This window comes from Rattus norvegicus, chromosome 11, assembly GCF_036323735.1.
Source record: "Rattus norvegicus strain BN/NHsdMcwi chromosome 11, GRCr8, whole genome shotgun sequence".
Taxonomy (NCBI): domain Eukaryota; kingdom Metazoa; phylum Chordata; class Mammalia; order Rodentia; family Muridae; genus Rattus; species Rattus norvegicus.
This window is the reverse complement of record NC_086029.1, coordinates 96,964,459-96,980,270: the sequence shown is the minus strand read 5'-3', so window position 1 is coordinate 96,980,270 and position 15,812 is coordinate 96,964,459. Positions and strand designations below refer to the sequence as shown.

General features: G+C 45.0%; 1 protein-coding gene and 1 pseudogene across 5 annotated transcripts in view; both read right to left on the bottom strand.

Annotated features, from left to right (window-relative positions):
- Positions 1-5,980: 5,980 nt before the first annotated feature.
- Lrrc74b (leucine rich repeat containing 74B) overlaps positions 5,981-15,812 on the bottom strand; it is a 19,643-nt gene continuing 9,811 nt past the window's right edge. For 3 of the 5 annotated variants that reach the window (XM_003751096.6, XM_063270945.1, XM_063270946.1), the window contains 3 exons: positions 14,465-14,543; positions 12,864-12,959; positions 5,981-8,793 (listed from right to left, as the gene is read on the bottom strand). In XM_003751096.6, the coding sequence (XP_003751144.5) occupies positions 8,647-8,793; positions 12,864-12,959; positions 14,465-14,543 (322 nt within the window). In that variant the 3' untranslated portion in view covers positions 5,981-8,646. Of the gene's footprint in view, positions 8,794-12,863; positions 14,388-14,464; positions 14,544-15,812 lie in introns of all 5 variants that reach the window. The other 2 variants (XR_010056333.1, XM_063270947.1) reach the window with 2 other exon arrangements.
- Positions 8,657-11,824, bottom strand: LOC103690759 (translation machinery-associated protein 16 pseudogene; annotated as a pseudogene).

Sequence of the window (15,812 nt, the reverse complement as noted above, 5' to 3'; positions counted from 1 at the left end):
CCAAATATGGCCTCACACTTTTGGTTTTTTTTTTAAATTGCAGCATGGCTTCTACAATGCCTCAATGTGGAACCTCTCCCCCCCAAAATTATAGATGAAGAGAACTTGTTGGGTGAAGGGTGGACAATGGCTCTTTGGTGGTCAGGCACTCTGGTTAATTCTTAGAAGTTTTCTGTTACATTTCCAAGTATTATAATTTGGAAAGCCCTTATATGTGAAAATATGCGGCAATCTTATTGCATAAAAGACTGTATTGTAAAGATAATATAACAGAACTGAAAAAAATGACTTCTCGACAAAAATATCTTTAACGTCTAAAGCTCAGATGAAGTTTCTAGCAAAAGCTATACTCTAGCCTGTCTAACAGCAAATAGTTAGCACTTACGGATGGTGATGTATTAAGCAACGTATAGAAGCAGGGAAGACAGAGGATCCCTGGGTGTGGTATTTCTAAACCCAGGTCATCTCATTAGATCACAGCCAGCCAGACTGAAGACACTGGAGATGGATGAGAAGGTTGGGCAGAGTTTCTTTCCTTTCCTTTTCAGATAGGGTCTCACAGCATAACCATGGCTAGGGTGCTAGCATTAAAGGTGTGCACCATGACACTTGGTTGATCTACTACTTTAAAATGCTACTCTTTGTGATGGATGCTGGCACTGATACTGCAGATCTGGCTCAACTTGTCTTCTTATTAGTGGTACTCATTGTTGTAGTAGAATCTTGGCTCGCATCCGGACAGACCACAGCAGGCCAATGCAGTTATATATGAGAGAAATTTATTGTGGGGGAGGGGAGTACCCAATAGAAACAAGGTGGGGGAGAGAGAAGGGGGTAAGGCCAGGAAGGGTCTGCTTTTTATTTAGACCGTGATGTAACCGCTCTCAGGTAAATGTGGGAGGTAAACGAAATGGACACTGGGAATGCATGGCCATTGCTATGACAACAGATATGCGGGTCCCTGTCACCTATGGGTGACATCATGCTGGGTTTGAAGGCAAAAGCTGGTTTCTGATACCAACACTGATGATGAATATAAGGTCAGTAAAGAGAGGGCTTCTTTTGTGTCATTAAAAGAGACAACTAAGGGCTGGAGAGATGGCTCAGCAGTTTAGAGCACTAGCTGAAGAGGACCTAGGTTCAATTCCCAGCACCACATGTCAGCTCACAACTGTCTGTAACTGCAGACACAGGGGATTTGGCACCCTCACACAGACATACATACAGGCAAAACTGTCAGGAGGCAACATAAGACAAGCTAATAACTAGCAGGTGATCTTCCTGAGATAGTCTGCCTCAGATTAAAATAATCCATGACAGATTTGCTCCGAAGACAAGACCCAGTGTAAGGTATTTTAGGAAAGATTCCTGCTATTAATATGCCTTTCCTGTTATTATTAAACATCCTGTAAGAATTCCTAAAATTATATCAACATTTATTAAGCTTTTATAGTGGGACTGCTATTAGGTCCTTTCTGATAGTCAAAACTGCAGTGAGAACTCTGCCAGTCTCCCATGCGTCACCAAATTGCTTCTACTACTCAGAGCACATTTCAAAACTATTAACCAAAGGTCATAAAAAGGGAACTACAATTTATGAGAAGATAAAATATTGACTAGGTTTATCTATACAAAATTTCACTAATAACTTAATTATGCTTTTTAACTCTCCATGAACCTGTGGAGCCATGACAAATGATGAATGTTTAGCCAGATAATTACATCTAATGGACATGTATGTAAACATTCACTGTTATAAACGTATTAGGCTCGTGATTTGAATTTGTGTGAACTTGTGATGAACTTTTTACCATGCGATTGTGTGTGGAGAGCTTTTTTGTGCCACTCATAGAGTACCTGTCACTGGGCTCAAGGAAGTAGGTCAACTCAGATAAGAATATTCACATTTGGGCTAATTCAAGGAGCAGACAGACTTCTCCTTACCACAGGACAAAACAGATCCTTTCTTTTTTTTTTTTTTTTAAAGATTTATTTATTTATTATATGTAAGTACACTGTAGCTGTCTTCAGACACACCAGCAGAGGGCATCGGATCCCATTACAGATGGTTGTGAGCCACCATGTGGTTGCTGGGAATTGAACTCAGGACCTCTGGAAGAGCAGTCAGTGCTCTTAACCACTGAGCCATCTCTCCAGCCCACAGATCCTTTCTTAATAACAGGGCAGGCTTAGTCTTATTAAAAGGAACAAGCTTTTTTCTTACAAACTTGGGTTTAATTCATTTACCATTAAAAGGACAGAAGAGTTTTCTTTCTCTACGCAATAAAGATTGGAGCTCATTTTCCATCCAGAATGAGTGAGTTCTTTCTGCACTGGTGCTTGGTCTTTCCTCCATATGCATATGTAACTGTGGATGTGTGTGTAAGTATGTAATTGTGAGAAGGTATGCATGTGTGTGTAAGTATGTAATTGTGAGAAGGTATCCATGTGTGTGTAAGTTAATTGTGAGAAGGTATGCATGTGTGTGTAAGTATGTGATCAGGAGAATACATGCAAGCTGGACCCAACTGGTTTGAATGAAAATGGGCATGCATGAATCTATGTGAGCTTATGCATATTTGCTTATGTAAAAGTTTTTCCTTCTGTGAGCATGATTCTCTTCTGGTTCAATAGAAGTTTATTGCTCTGAAAGTCCCTCTCGCCTGGCAAGCCAGAGGCATCTGGACAAAAGGCTCTAGCAATTAACCCTTTACTTTATCTCCTGCTGTTTTAGGCTTAGGTGCTAAATGCCAGAGACTGCAGTTTCTGGCCTCAGAGGAACACAGAAGGCAGGTCAGCCACAGTAGCAAAATAACTTAGATAAGTAAACTCTTTATTATAATACAGCAACTCTAAATACTTCATAAGACAAAATTCTTACCCCAGGTCTTGTAAGACAAAATTACCCTCCACTCACCCTCTTCCTCCTCTGGGCCTCAAGGAGAACTGAGAAGAAAGAAGACCCTGTTGGGGCTGGACCCCAGCACGAAGCACCAATGAACATAAAAATAAATTAAGGGGGTTGGGGATTTAGCTCAGTGGTAGAGCGCTTACCTAGGAAGCGCAAGGCCCTGGGTTCGGTCCCCAGCTCCGAAAAAAAAAAAAGAACCAAAAAAATAAATTAATCTTCAAAAAGCAACAACAACAACAAAAGATTGAACTAAAGCAAGAAACTTACACAAAGTAGTGAATGTCGTCACGGTAATTTCCTGTGTTTGCTGTTGGCATACCTGGCCTAGTCTCTGAGGGTGCTGCAGTGGTGGTAGGTAAGAGAGGCAGTCACATGCCAGGGAAACGAAAAGGGGCTGGAGAGGTGGCTCAGCAGCTCACACCATTCTTGCAGAGGCCCGGTCTCACACAGCAGCTCCTACCTGTCTGTAACTCCAATCCTGCGGAATCCAACACCCTCTTCTGGCCTTACTGAGCACCAGGTACACTCAGTGTACGCAAGAAAACACGCCTACATCCACAATAAACTAAACCACAAGTAATTGTGAAAATCTGGAGACAGCTCAGGTGCAATGACAGCCACAACTGCAAAAGCGACGTTGGATCCTGTATGTCTGGCCCTAGCAACTTCTTTTATTAATTATTTTATTTATTTACATTCCAAATGTTGCCCCCTTTCTGGTTCCTCCTCTCAGAGTTCTTTACCTACCCCCTACCCTTTGCCTCTGAAAGGGTACAAATTAATCAATTAATTTGCCTTTCTTTGATACAGAGTCTCATTGCCTTGAGTCTCAAAAGGGATGTTTGGATTTTTTTTGAACTGTGTTAAGATTGTGAAAGACGTAGCAATGAATAGCCTAGTAAGAGCACCAGTGGAAGAGGAAGCCCTTGGTCCTGCCAAGACTGAACCCCCAATGAACGTGATTGTTGGGGGGAGGGCGGCAATGGGGGGAGAATGGGGGAGGGGAACACATTTCTAGAAGGGGAGGGGGATGGGTTAGGGGGAAGTTGGCCTGGAAACCAGGAAAGGGAATAACAATCAAATGTAAATAAGAAATACTCAAGTTAATAAAGATAAAAACAAAACAAAAAACAAAACAAACAAACAAAAAAAGATTGTGAAAGACTATGGGGCGTTTGAAGGGGGATCAACTGCATTTTATATTATGATATGCCCATGAGCCTATGGTAGCCAGGAAACGGTTTGAATGAGGATGACCTCCATAGGCTTGAATATTTGAATGCTTGATGTCCAGTTAATGGAACAGTTGGGAAATGTGGTAATTTTATGCCTATTGACTATACCTGGGATTAACTAAACCCCAGGCAGCTGGGCATAACTGTGGAGAGATTTTCCTTTCCTTTTTAAACAGGCAATGCACACTTTTATTCAGAATGTGTTTCCCCCACTATCTGCTTATTGGGCTTTTTCCCATTAGTTAATTAATTAATTAATTAATTGCCTCACATCCTGATCAGTGAGGGTTTTTTCTGGATTAGATTATTTGAGGTGGGAGACACAACCTAAATCTGGGCCACACCTTCTGGTGGGAGTCCTCATAAAAGGACCTGGAAGAAGGAGGCTTCTGCTTCTTGTCTGCTTCTGCCACCCTCCTGGTAAAGTCATGTACCCTGTTCGCTAGTGTTAGAACCTACTTCTCAACTACAATGTAAACTGAAGACTAGCAGCTCTGCGGGATGGCTATTGCACTCACACCAGATTGGGACTTCTGATTCATTCAATCTCAGGGCTCCTGGAATCTTATGTGTTGCTGTAAAATTAAAATAAAGTTTCTTTTACCCAGCACTAGGTCTGGCACCACAGTGCCCCAAGACATCTGTTAGATATTTACATCTCAGTCAGCAAAGTGTCTTACCCTCTTTCTCCATCCCATATCACACTGCCAATGGCTACTCTCTGAGCCCGGCAGCGATCTCTCCACCCATCTAGTTCCCAAGGCAGGTTGCCACCATGCCAGACATACACATCCCAATTCTCTGGTGGCCCAGTGTCTCCAGCCACCACACACTCTCTTGAACTCAATTAAATTGCCACATGAAAGAACACACAACACAATAACCCCTGATCCAATTGATAAAATATAATTGCCCACCTAAACATACAAAGCCCTGTACACATCCATCCCTTAAGAACATTCATAACAACCTGCAAATGTGCAGAGAGGAATCTTAACATCCACCTCCATGTTCTCTCCGCTGCTCTCCTCCCTCGCTCCAGTCTCCTCCCCCTCTAAAACTTTTCTCCCGCCCATCCTTCCTTCTCGTCCAATGACAGGCCTCATTCTATCGTCTACCTGCCTTCACCTGCATAATGACATCATCATCCTACACGTATGAAATAGTTTTATGAGTCCTGCTCCTTTAGAGAACGCTGACTAACACAGGTGTGGCACCGGAAGTTGAAGTGGTAATTTGTTAATCTGCTCTAAACTGCTCTGCAGGTGTGCAAGTGCTTCTGTTCACCCACCAAGATGCCCTGCATTTGCGAGTGAAAGGCACACACACACACACACACACACACACACACACACACACTGGCTGAATTTTAATATGCCTTAAACAGGGCAATGGCTGGGCACTTCCAAACCTCTCTGCAGCTAACACACTCTCCTCTCCAATATTCCCGAGTTATTTCTTACTGAAATTTATATTTTATCTCTGCTATCCCAGACCCATTCTGGGGCCACTCTTCCCTGATTCTCACATGGCTGGTTCTCTGTCTTCCACAGCTCTCAAACTTGTATCCTTCTTCTTGTGGTCCTGCCTCTGTCTCTCTGCCCAGCAACTGGCCACCAGCAACTTTATTTACCAACTAGAGCCAACTGTGGCCAGGGACCCTCAGCATCTTACAAGCAGCTGTGCAGATTCCCGTGTGATTTGTGGAACCAAATTAACACAAATAACATTAGATCCCAATCCACAACAAGAAGTGGCTCTGGACTTATAAGGCTCGAAGTGAGTCTTAACTACCAGGAGACCCCCACACCCCAACTGAGACACAAGAACGGAGTTCAGTGCAAATGCAAGAGGTTTATTTTACAGCACGTCAGGGTCGACCTTCAATCAGCCCCTCATGGCAAGTGACTAGAAGGTGACCCTGAATGGCTATAACAAGCAGTTTTTATACTTTTTATGGGTACAGGTTACATCAGCAAGGTTACAGTTTAAACTTACTGGCTGAGCATATTGACCGTTAAGTCTATTGGCTAGCAAGCATATGGCATGCATTTGAACTCTATCTAGGACCAGAGGGTCAGGTGACTATCATTTGGTACATTCTGTGCTTTTTCAAGAATGTCCCTGCTCCTCCTGAGAACTGTAGGTGGAGAATGGAACTTCCAAGGTGGGAAGCTTGTACTTGGCCTAATCTTGACCTGTAAGGCTGGCGAAAGCCCTTAGGGTCCTTCACAGGAATTCTATAACCCACCTACTTTCTACCAGGTCAAGCCTCAGGAGGTCAGGTTATTTGTGGAGATTTGACTGAAGTCCAGGAACTCAGTCCTGTAGTTATTTTTCCAGTTCCAGAATGTATAATTGGGATGGACAGACTTAGAAGTTGGTTGGCATTATTGTCACATTGATTCCCTGACCTGTGGAGTGACAGTTATTATGGTTGGGAAGGCCAAATGGAAGCCTCTGGAGTTGCCTCTGCCAGTGAACACAGTGAATTAAAGACAGTATCATGTCTCAGGAGGAATGGCAGAACTCTGTGCCACTCTCAAGGACTTGAAAAGTGCCACCACATCTCTATGCCACTCTCCTTTTTTTTTCTCTTTTTTTTTTTTCAGAGCTGGGGACCGAACCCAGGGCCTTGCGCTTGCTAGGCAAGTGCTCTACCACTGAGCTAAATTCCCAACCCCTCTATGCCACTCTCCTATATGTCCAGGGCAGAAGACAGATGGATCATGCAAAATGACAGTTGAGGATTGCAAACTCCATCAAGCAGTGACTGACTGCAGCTGCTGTACCAGATGTGCTGCCCTTACTTGAGCAGATGAACACATCTCCTGGCACATGGAATGCAGCTATTGATCTAGCCAATGACCTTTCCTTGGTGCCTGCCCATAAGGACCACCAGAAGGGATCTGCGGTCACTTGACAATGACAGCGGTATACATTTACAGCTTTACTTCAAGGATATATTAACCCTCTAGCTCTGTGCCATGACTTTATTTGAAGGTTTCTTGGTCATCTGTCTGTTCCACAAAATATCACAGTGGTTCACTTTTTTTGACAACAGTATGCAGCCTAACAAGTAAGCAGAAGGTAGTAACTACTTTGGACTTGCGGTCATGAAGTTCCCATTATGATCTGAGGATTATCTGACCTGACCAACCAAACCATAAAAATAGGACATGCACAGCAGCAATCCATTATCAACTGAAAGTGATACACACACACACACACACACACACACACACACACACACAGAGGAATGATAAGGCCCAAGGAGGTCTTAGGGCACAAGCAAGTTGCTTTCAGGGGTTGCCTAAACACCTACGGTTTCTGTTCCTGTTACAATGCTGTCTTCTCTCAAGCAGTTATCTGCAGCCTCATGAGGCGTGCACATGACCAATTAACTGAGGAAGGTTTAAGCAGGCATCACTCAGGAGTGAAGAGCTGTAGCATTTCAACCCCTTTCTGAGACAGTTATGAGAGACACTGGAGAAGCAAAGTCTTCACAGTAAACAGAATTTGGGGCAGTACGCGTGGCCATTTGTTTTGTTTGCAAGAAGTGGCCAGGTGTATGATTGTTCATTGACTCATGGACTGTAGCCAATGGGACTGGCTGGATTGTCAGGGACTTGGAAAGAGCATGATTGGAAAATTGGTGAAATAGACATTTGGAGACAAAGTATGTGGCTAGATCTCTTTTCTACAGGATCTTGCTACATATACCCCTGTCTGGTCTTAAGTCACCATGCTTCTTCTGACTCAGTCTCCAAAGGGCCAGAGTAACAAGCATGTGTCACCAACTCTATCTATCTATCTATCTATCTATCTATCTATCTATCTATCTATCTATCTATCTACCTACCTATCTATCTATCTATCTATCTATCTATCTATCTATCTATCTACCTACCTATCTATCTGACTGTCTGTCTGTCTGTCTGTCTGTCTATACACACACATACATATTGAGACACTTATGGTGTGCTAGAATTACAGGCACACATCATCATGCTTCTTTATACGATGGTGCAGAATCAACCAAGAGTTTCCTGTATGCCAGGCAAACACTCCTGAGTCATACACCCTGGCCAATCAGCAGTAGCTTCTATGCAGCTCCGGTTGTTTCTGTAGAGCGAATTAGTGAGTTGACTTGACTGAAGCCCATGGGTGACTTTAGAACTCGGAATGTAACGATCAGTTGCTTTCCAATGGGTTGTGGCAGTTTGTCTTCTTTCGAGAAGAGCTTGGGGATTCCATTTGCACATCTCCTTTATGTTTTGTTTAACAGGGTCATCGGAACATGAACCTCTGGATGATACAGACATCGTTAACCTTGTGTTCAGCGTTGTTCATGGGCAGATTTTGGTTGAATGAAATGAACCACAGCAAATGAAGCCAGATGATGGACGATGCCAGAGAGCAGAAAGGAAGATACACGTGTTGGTACACATACTGAACGGGCAGCAATGTGAATGTTAAAGTTGCGTATTAGAGGTGAGACTAGAGCCACTTGGTGCAGATGACAGCTGGGATGGTGGCTTGTGGCCAGTCTTTTCTTCTGGAAGTGCAGTGCTTTATACAGAGTCCTGGAAAAGCTTCGCTCATGGAGCTGGCGAGCTCATCGCACTCTCTGCTTACTTGGATACCCTAAGAGACAATTGGTACATGGTTATCATCCTTCTAAGGATTCACTTATTTCCTCTCTGTGGATGACAATCTCATGGCCCCACTCCTCCAACTATTAAAATAGGGAAGTAAACGGTGACCCTCGGAGGCTCATATACTTTCATATTTGATCCCCAGTTGGTTAAATTGTTTGGGAAAGGATTAGGAGGTCTGGCTCTTTTGGAGGAGTTGTGTCACTAGACGGTTTTCAAACTCCCACCTCATAACCAACGAGCTCTCCCCCTGCCTTCCACTTACGAATGAGGAAACTCCAACGCCATGCCTGCCTGCCTGCTCCCTGCCATGATGACCGTGGACTCACCGTCACTCTCTGAAACCATGAGTCCACAATTAAATGTCTGCTTTTTATAAGTTGCCCTGGTCATGGCGTTTTGTAAGAAATACAAAAGTGATTAAGATAGGTGTGTTCAATTTCCTGATCTGGCTTTCTTACACGAGGGTATGCTGTTTGGTAACTACATTTAATCTATGTGTAGCTTTTGATTCATTTTTGTTTGTTTGTGCTTTGAGGCGAGGTCTCTAGTGCAGTCTGGCCTCAAGCTCGCTATGTGGTCGATGACAGCCTGAACCTATTCTGAACTGTGCAGTCCCACACCTGCCTCCAAGTGCTTGAGTTGAACCCTAAAAAATTAAACCAATGGGTTGAAGAGAAGCAGTGCTGATGGAGCCTCTTCTCTTTCCTATTTTATTATTATTATGTGTGTGTGAAGTTTTTCATTGCACATATGTCTTTCACCACATCCATGTCTGGAAGATAGCATCGGATCCCCTGGGACTGGAGTTATGAATGGTTGTGAACCACTGTGTGGGTGCTAGGAACTGAACTCTGAAAGACCAACCAGTGCTCTTATCTGCTGAGCCTCCAGCTCTCACGTGAGCCCTTTCTACAGTTTTATCATCTCAGGCCACGTTGCAAATTTTAAGTAGTTTCTATTTATGTTTCTTTTTTTCTTTTTCTGCAGATAATTACTAAAATAAACTTATTTGTGTGTGTGTGCCCATGCGCACCTCCCATGGCATGCATGCGGACGTTGGAAGAAACTTTGTAGCATCTGTTCTCTTTAACCCGTGGGTTCTCAGAACCAAACTTCAGCAGTCAGGCTTGGCTGCAAGCCACCTCGTGCTGAACCATCTCACCAGCCCACACAGAAATGACTATTTCCACAGTCAGTGAGTAGGACATGAGGCGTCTCACGTATTTCAGTGAGGGCTGACAGGCACTGCAGTCATTTCTTCATCGTGTCACTTGCTGGTTCCAGTTTCCCATCTGTAGTGTCTCCAGTTTCCCCTGTTCTAATTCTCCTAAATCCCTTTCTATATTTAAAATATTTTTCTGTTTGCGCTTCTTAGGAACTGCATCAGTAGCACAGAGTTTCCTCATTTTGATGTTTGGCAATTTCGTTGATCAAAATCCCATTCCCGGAAAGTCTGCAGAGTATTAGAGTCTAAAATGTCTGGGATCAAAGTCATAGCCTTCCTAGTGCTGCTGCTCCCGCTCCATAGTCTGCTTGATGACAGCCTCCTGGCAGTGGTGCCGCGTCCCCTGCCTGTCCTTGATGCTGTTGTGTAACTCAGTCTGCTCCAGCTCACTGCTGAACCGATCCGAATACCTCTCAAGTAATGCCCAGGCATCTTTCTTTGAATATCTCGGGGGGTTTTGTATCCAGATGACTGTGAAACCACTGAAGTTTGTCACCAATAAGTTTTTGAGATGCGAGGCCCTCTCTGTCTTCAGTCTTTCCTTCTTGTCTTGTTTGTGAGACACACTTGTAACACAGCTGCTTTTCTACTGTACAGATGGATGACTTTTTTTTTCCTATCCTACTATTTTTCCTGTTAGTCCTTTAGGCACGGCAATGTCTTGGCCACCCAGGCCCTGCAATGTTCAGATGTGACAATTTCACAGAGGGTAGGACAGCCGCTCCCAAGTTCACTCCCTTCCAAATGCATGTGGGTCCTCTGTTTATGTTTCTTGAGACAAGGTTTAAAATCTTTTAAAGTAGAAAATGAGAGAAGACTGGGGATGTCTGAGCAGGTAAGCTACTGGCTGCTCTTGCACAGGACCTAAATTTGATTCTCAGCCTGGCATGACAGCTCACAAGAGCCAGTAGCTCCAGTTCTAGAGATCTGGCGCCCTCTTCTGGCCTCTTTGAGCACCAGGCATGCAAACAGTGAACATACATACATACATACATACATACATACATACATACATACATACATACATGCAGGAAAAATACTCATAATAAAAACAAATAAACCGGGGTTGGGGATTTGGCTCAGTGGCAGAGCGCTTGCCTAGGAAGCACAAGGCCCTGGGTTCGGTCCCCAGCTCCGAAAAAAAAAGAACCAAAAAAAACAAAACAAAACAAAAAAAAAACAAATAAACCTAAAGATTACACACTTATTAATGGATATAAGATGTTATTATGTTGCCAAGACTTCTCTGGAGCAATCCCCTGCCTCATTCAAAAGGCAGGATTCAAGGTACACTTCACCACGGCAGTTTTCTCTCATGTCCCACTTCCACATAATGATAAAACTTTGACTTGATCTGTAAGCACAGCCCTCAAAGCTGAAGATAAGATCTAGGCTAGTCAAACTGACAGCAGGCGAAGAGTTGAGTCTGAGGACACAGGGGGAAGTTGCAGCTGCAACCTGGCGGCTGTAACTCCTGACAAGACAAAATGCCCTTTATGCTTAAACATCCTACGGCTACAGTTAGGATGTCTCTACTGTACCAGACATGGAGATACTGGGGGTCGTTCCCACACATGTGCACTAACTAGGAGTCTCTATCCTAAAGACCCCCATGTCATCATAATATCACTTGCCCTGTGGCCTTGACATGGACCTTTTGGTGAACTTTTCTAGAATATCTTGGTGTCTTAGTCACTTAGTTCACTATTGCTGTGAAGTAATACCGTGACCAAGGTAACTTATAAAGAAAACATTTCAATGGAGCTCACAGGTCTGGAGGCTTAGAGTTCATGGTCATCAAGTGAAGATTATAGCTGCAGGGAGAGAGAGGGGGGAAGAGAGAGGGAGAGGGAGAGAGAGCATGCTAACTGCGAATCTTGAAGCCCAGCCCCAGTGACACACCTCAGCAAATAGTTCCACAAGCTGGAGACTAAGCATATGAGCCCATGGGGAGCATTCTCATTTAAACCACTGCACTGTACCCCTGGCCCCGACAGGTTTTTGGCTATATCATGACACAAAATGCATTTAGTCCAACTTCAAAAGTTCCCATAGTCTTTAAGTCTCAAAACTGTTTAAAGCCAGGTGTGGCAGTCTGCTTTTAATCCCAGAATTTGGAGACAGAGGCAAGCAGATCTATATGAGTATATAAAAAAGTATGCAAGACAAGCCTGATATACAGAGTGACTTCCAGGACAGCCAGGGCTATGTAGAGAGATTCCATCTCAAAATAAAATAAAATAAAACACTCTTTCAAAATCTGGCCGGTTGTGGTGGCGCACACCGGTAGGATTTGCTGAAGGAGGCAGGGGCAGGTGATCACGAGTTCGAGGCCAGCCTGTGCTACACATTTTGGGGTTGGGGATTTAGCTCAGAGGTAGAGCGCTTGCCTAGGAAGCGCAAGGCCCTGGGTTCGGTCCCCAGCTCTGAAAAAAAAAAAAAAAAAAAAAGAACCAAAATCTGAAGTCCTTCAGAGACTCAGTCAGTCCCTTACTTGTAACCCTCTATAAAATAAATTTTTAAATTGTATATTTCCAACATACAATGGTACAGAGTCGGGGGTGGCTTTCTGACACATATGGTTGGAATGCCAAATCTATCAGACAGTTCATCTGGGCAGGGCACTGCAACCAACTCCCTCCACCCCCATCCCTCTAATGTGAACATTTCAGTAGCTCGCAGAGCCTCTGGAAGCTCCCAGATGTGGCTAACAAGAAGCTCTTACAGGGGGTTGGGGATTTAGCTCAATGGTAGAGCGCTTGCCTAGCAAGCGCAAGGCCCTGGGTTTGGTCCCCAGCTCCGGAAAAAAAAAAAAAAAAAGAAGCTCTTACAGACACATCCAGTAGTTCTAGGCCAGACGATTTGTTGCTCCGGACAGACTTAAGGAGGCCGACACAGCCATCGCTGCAAATAGGATTCTTGGAAATCTAAGGAAGATGCACACGATATAACACTCGACCTTTTGTCATGACGTCCACAGTCCTAGCACTCAGGAAGAGTGAGCAGGAAGACTAACAATTCCATAGTCATTACCAAGAAGCCAGTCTAGGGGCTGGAGAGATGGCTCAGGTGATTTTTCTCAACCAGAAACACATCCTGCTATGAACCTTCTATTCTGTTGTTTTTAGTTTAATTTAGTTTTGTTTTTAGCATTTACTTATTTTATGTGTATGTGGACCTGAGTCTATAGATGTAACAGGGTGTCAGATCCTCTGGAACTGGAGTTCCATCTTCCAGAGGACCCGAGTTCAGGTCTCAGTATCTGCACAGTGGTGTTCAACGGTCTGTAAGACTAGTCTCGGGGATCTGATACCTTGTTCTTGCCCATACATGTGGCACATAGACATACATGCAAGCAAAACACTCAAACACAAATAAATCTTTAAAAAAAATTCAAACAAGCAACACACACACACACACACACACACACACACACACACACACACACCCCAAAGGTACTGGAGAGGTGGCCCAGCAGTTAGGACACTCGCTTCTTTTATACAGGACCCAGGTTCAGAACACTCCAGTTCCAGGGGATCTGACATCTGTTACATCTATACACTCAGGTTACTCATACACATAAAATAAGTAAATGCTAAAAACAAAACTAAATTAAACTAAAAACAACAAAGTAGAAGGTTCATAGCAGGACGTGTTTCTGGTTGAGAGAAACCATCAGGTATTGGGAAGCCTGGTGAGGAGGGAGGGTCCAACAGGGAACTCTCTGCAGAGATGGAGGAGAGAAGGGTGAGCTCTGGGCCCAGGTGGCCTTGGTTTACCTTAAGAAGGAGGTAGTTCAACCTGTAGGATTCTGGGACTCACTGTGACTTGGTGATTGCCTAGCAGGTGGCTGAAAATGTGGACCAGAGCTAGAAATAGGTCTTGGTTCCAGTGTCGCAGGAGGTGAAATTGTTGATGAGAGAAGCTAGGAGTGGGAATCCGAGGACCACGCAGAGCCAGGTACACCCATCCCCCATGTTGGAGATACTCCCTACTTCTCAGCTCCCTGACCCACACACGTTGGTACAGCTGAGACCTGCTCTGCCTCCCTGGACTCCTTCCTTTCTGTCTCTGCTATTGCTGTGTCTAGGGTCCCCTCTCGTCACCAGCAAACCTGAAGAAAGGAACCTCTGACGCTGAGTTCCTACAAGGACGGGAGTATTTACAGGGGAGAAGATGAGAGTAAGTCAAGGGGCTGTGCTTTTGTGAGGCAGAGAAAGGACCTCAAGGAATTGGCACAGCAGCTGGAAAAGAGTGGAAAAGAGGAGCAAGAGGTGGAAAGGGGTCTTACAAAGCCAGGAGGCCCCTCCGAGAGAGCTTCATCTGGACTCAGGAGCTGTGTCTGCGGTGAGGGACTGGTGGGAGAAAGGACTGCATGAAAAGACACCGGGCCAGTCTGCACTGGAGCCCCCCTTACCAGGCTCGAACTTACAATCAGAACCCGAAGTGTTTGGTTGACTTGAAGACCCAACCCCAACTTCAGGGCTCCTGACGTGGAGATGCGGTTGTTTCTGCAACAAGAGAGGCATATGTGTCACAGTTAAAACATGAAACCAGCCTCGGAGCCCGGGGATGGACGGACGGATGAATCAAATGCACGTGTACACTCAACAGAGTCTATTCAGCCATGAAGGAGAAGGAAGCGTTGTGTCGTTTGAAGTGAATGGATGGAACAGGAGGGCACTGTGTTAAGGGAAATAAGCCAGACAGAGAATGTGGAGAACAAATATTCTCTCCTACACAAACACTAACACTAACAGCCTGGGGAATAAACTCTAGCAATTCTTAGTGACTGGGAAGAATACAAAGAGGAGAAAAGTAAAATAAACTAATGGAGGCTAGATGGGGTCAGTGTGCTCTGCAGGCATGTATGGGGCTATCCCATCGAACCCTTGGAGGGTAGCAAGGTCAGTAAGGAAAATAGGCCCGTTTCACAGCGGCTTTCCAGGTCACACGCTCAGTGCCGCAGAGCCCCTGCCTGATTTGCTATTGCATCTGGCAGCCTGAGTTTCTGAGCACAGCCCTCCACTCGTGCCCAGTCCCCAGTCAACATCTAAAAGCTGTGTGTGCTGCCCCACGGTGGCAAGCACACTTAGAGTGCCCTCCCCCTCCTCCGGTGGAGACGAGGGGTTGCTCCTAGGCTTTCCCATGCCTTTGTGCCAGCTGGCCACACACGCATCACCATCATAGTTGGATCCTGCTCCTCCATCCCCTCCAGATTTTTGTCTCTAAAGCCAGGCCTACATTGTGCTGACTCCTGCTTTCTCTCCTCTCCCTCTCCCTCTCCCTCTCCCTCTCCCTCTCCCTCTCCCTCTCCCTCTCCCTCTCCCTCTCCCTCTCCCTCTCCCTCTGCCTCTCCCTCTCCCCCTCCCCCTCTCCCCTTCCTCCTCCTCCCCCTCCTTCCCCCCTCCCTCTCTCCCTCTCTTACATATTCCAGGCTAATCTGCAATTCCCAGTATAACTGAGGATGACCTTGAACTTTTGGCTTTTCTCGCTTCTACTTCCTAAGTGCTGGTTTTGCATGTGTGAAGACGCTGGAGTTTGAGACTGGAAAGGCCCCTGTGTGCTATTTGCACAGTAGCTCCCCAAGGGGCCTAGAAAACAGTGATGCTGCAACACCAGCAGCAACCAAGTCCCGGGTTACATTTCAGAACGGAGCAAAGACTCCACCACTGATTGGAAATATCTTGGCTGAGAATCCGTGAGTGTCAGTTGGGGCTGCAGAATCAGCTGTGGTTGTCAAAGAGGATGGGGCTAGACAGTGAACTCTCTGCTCACTG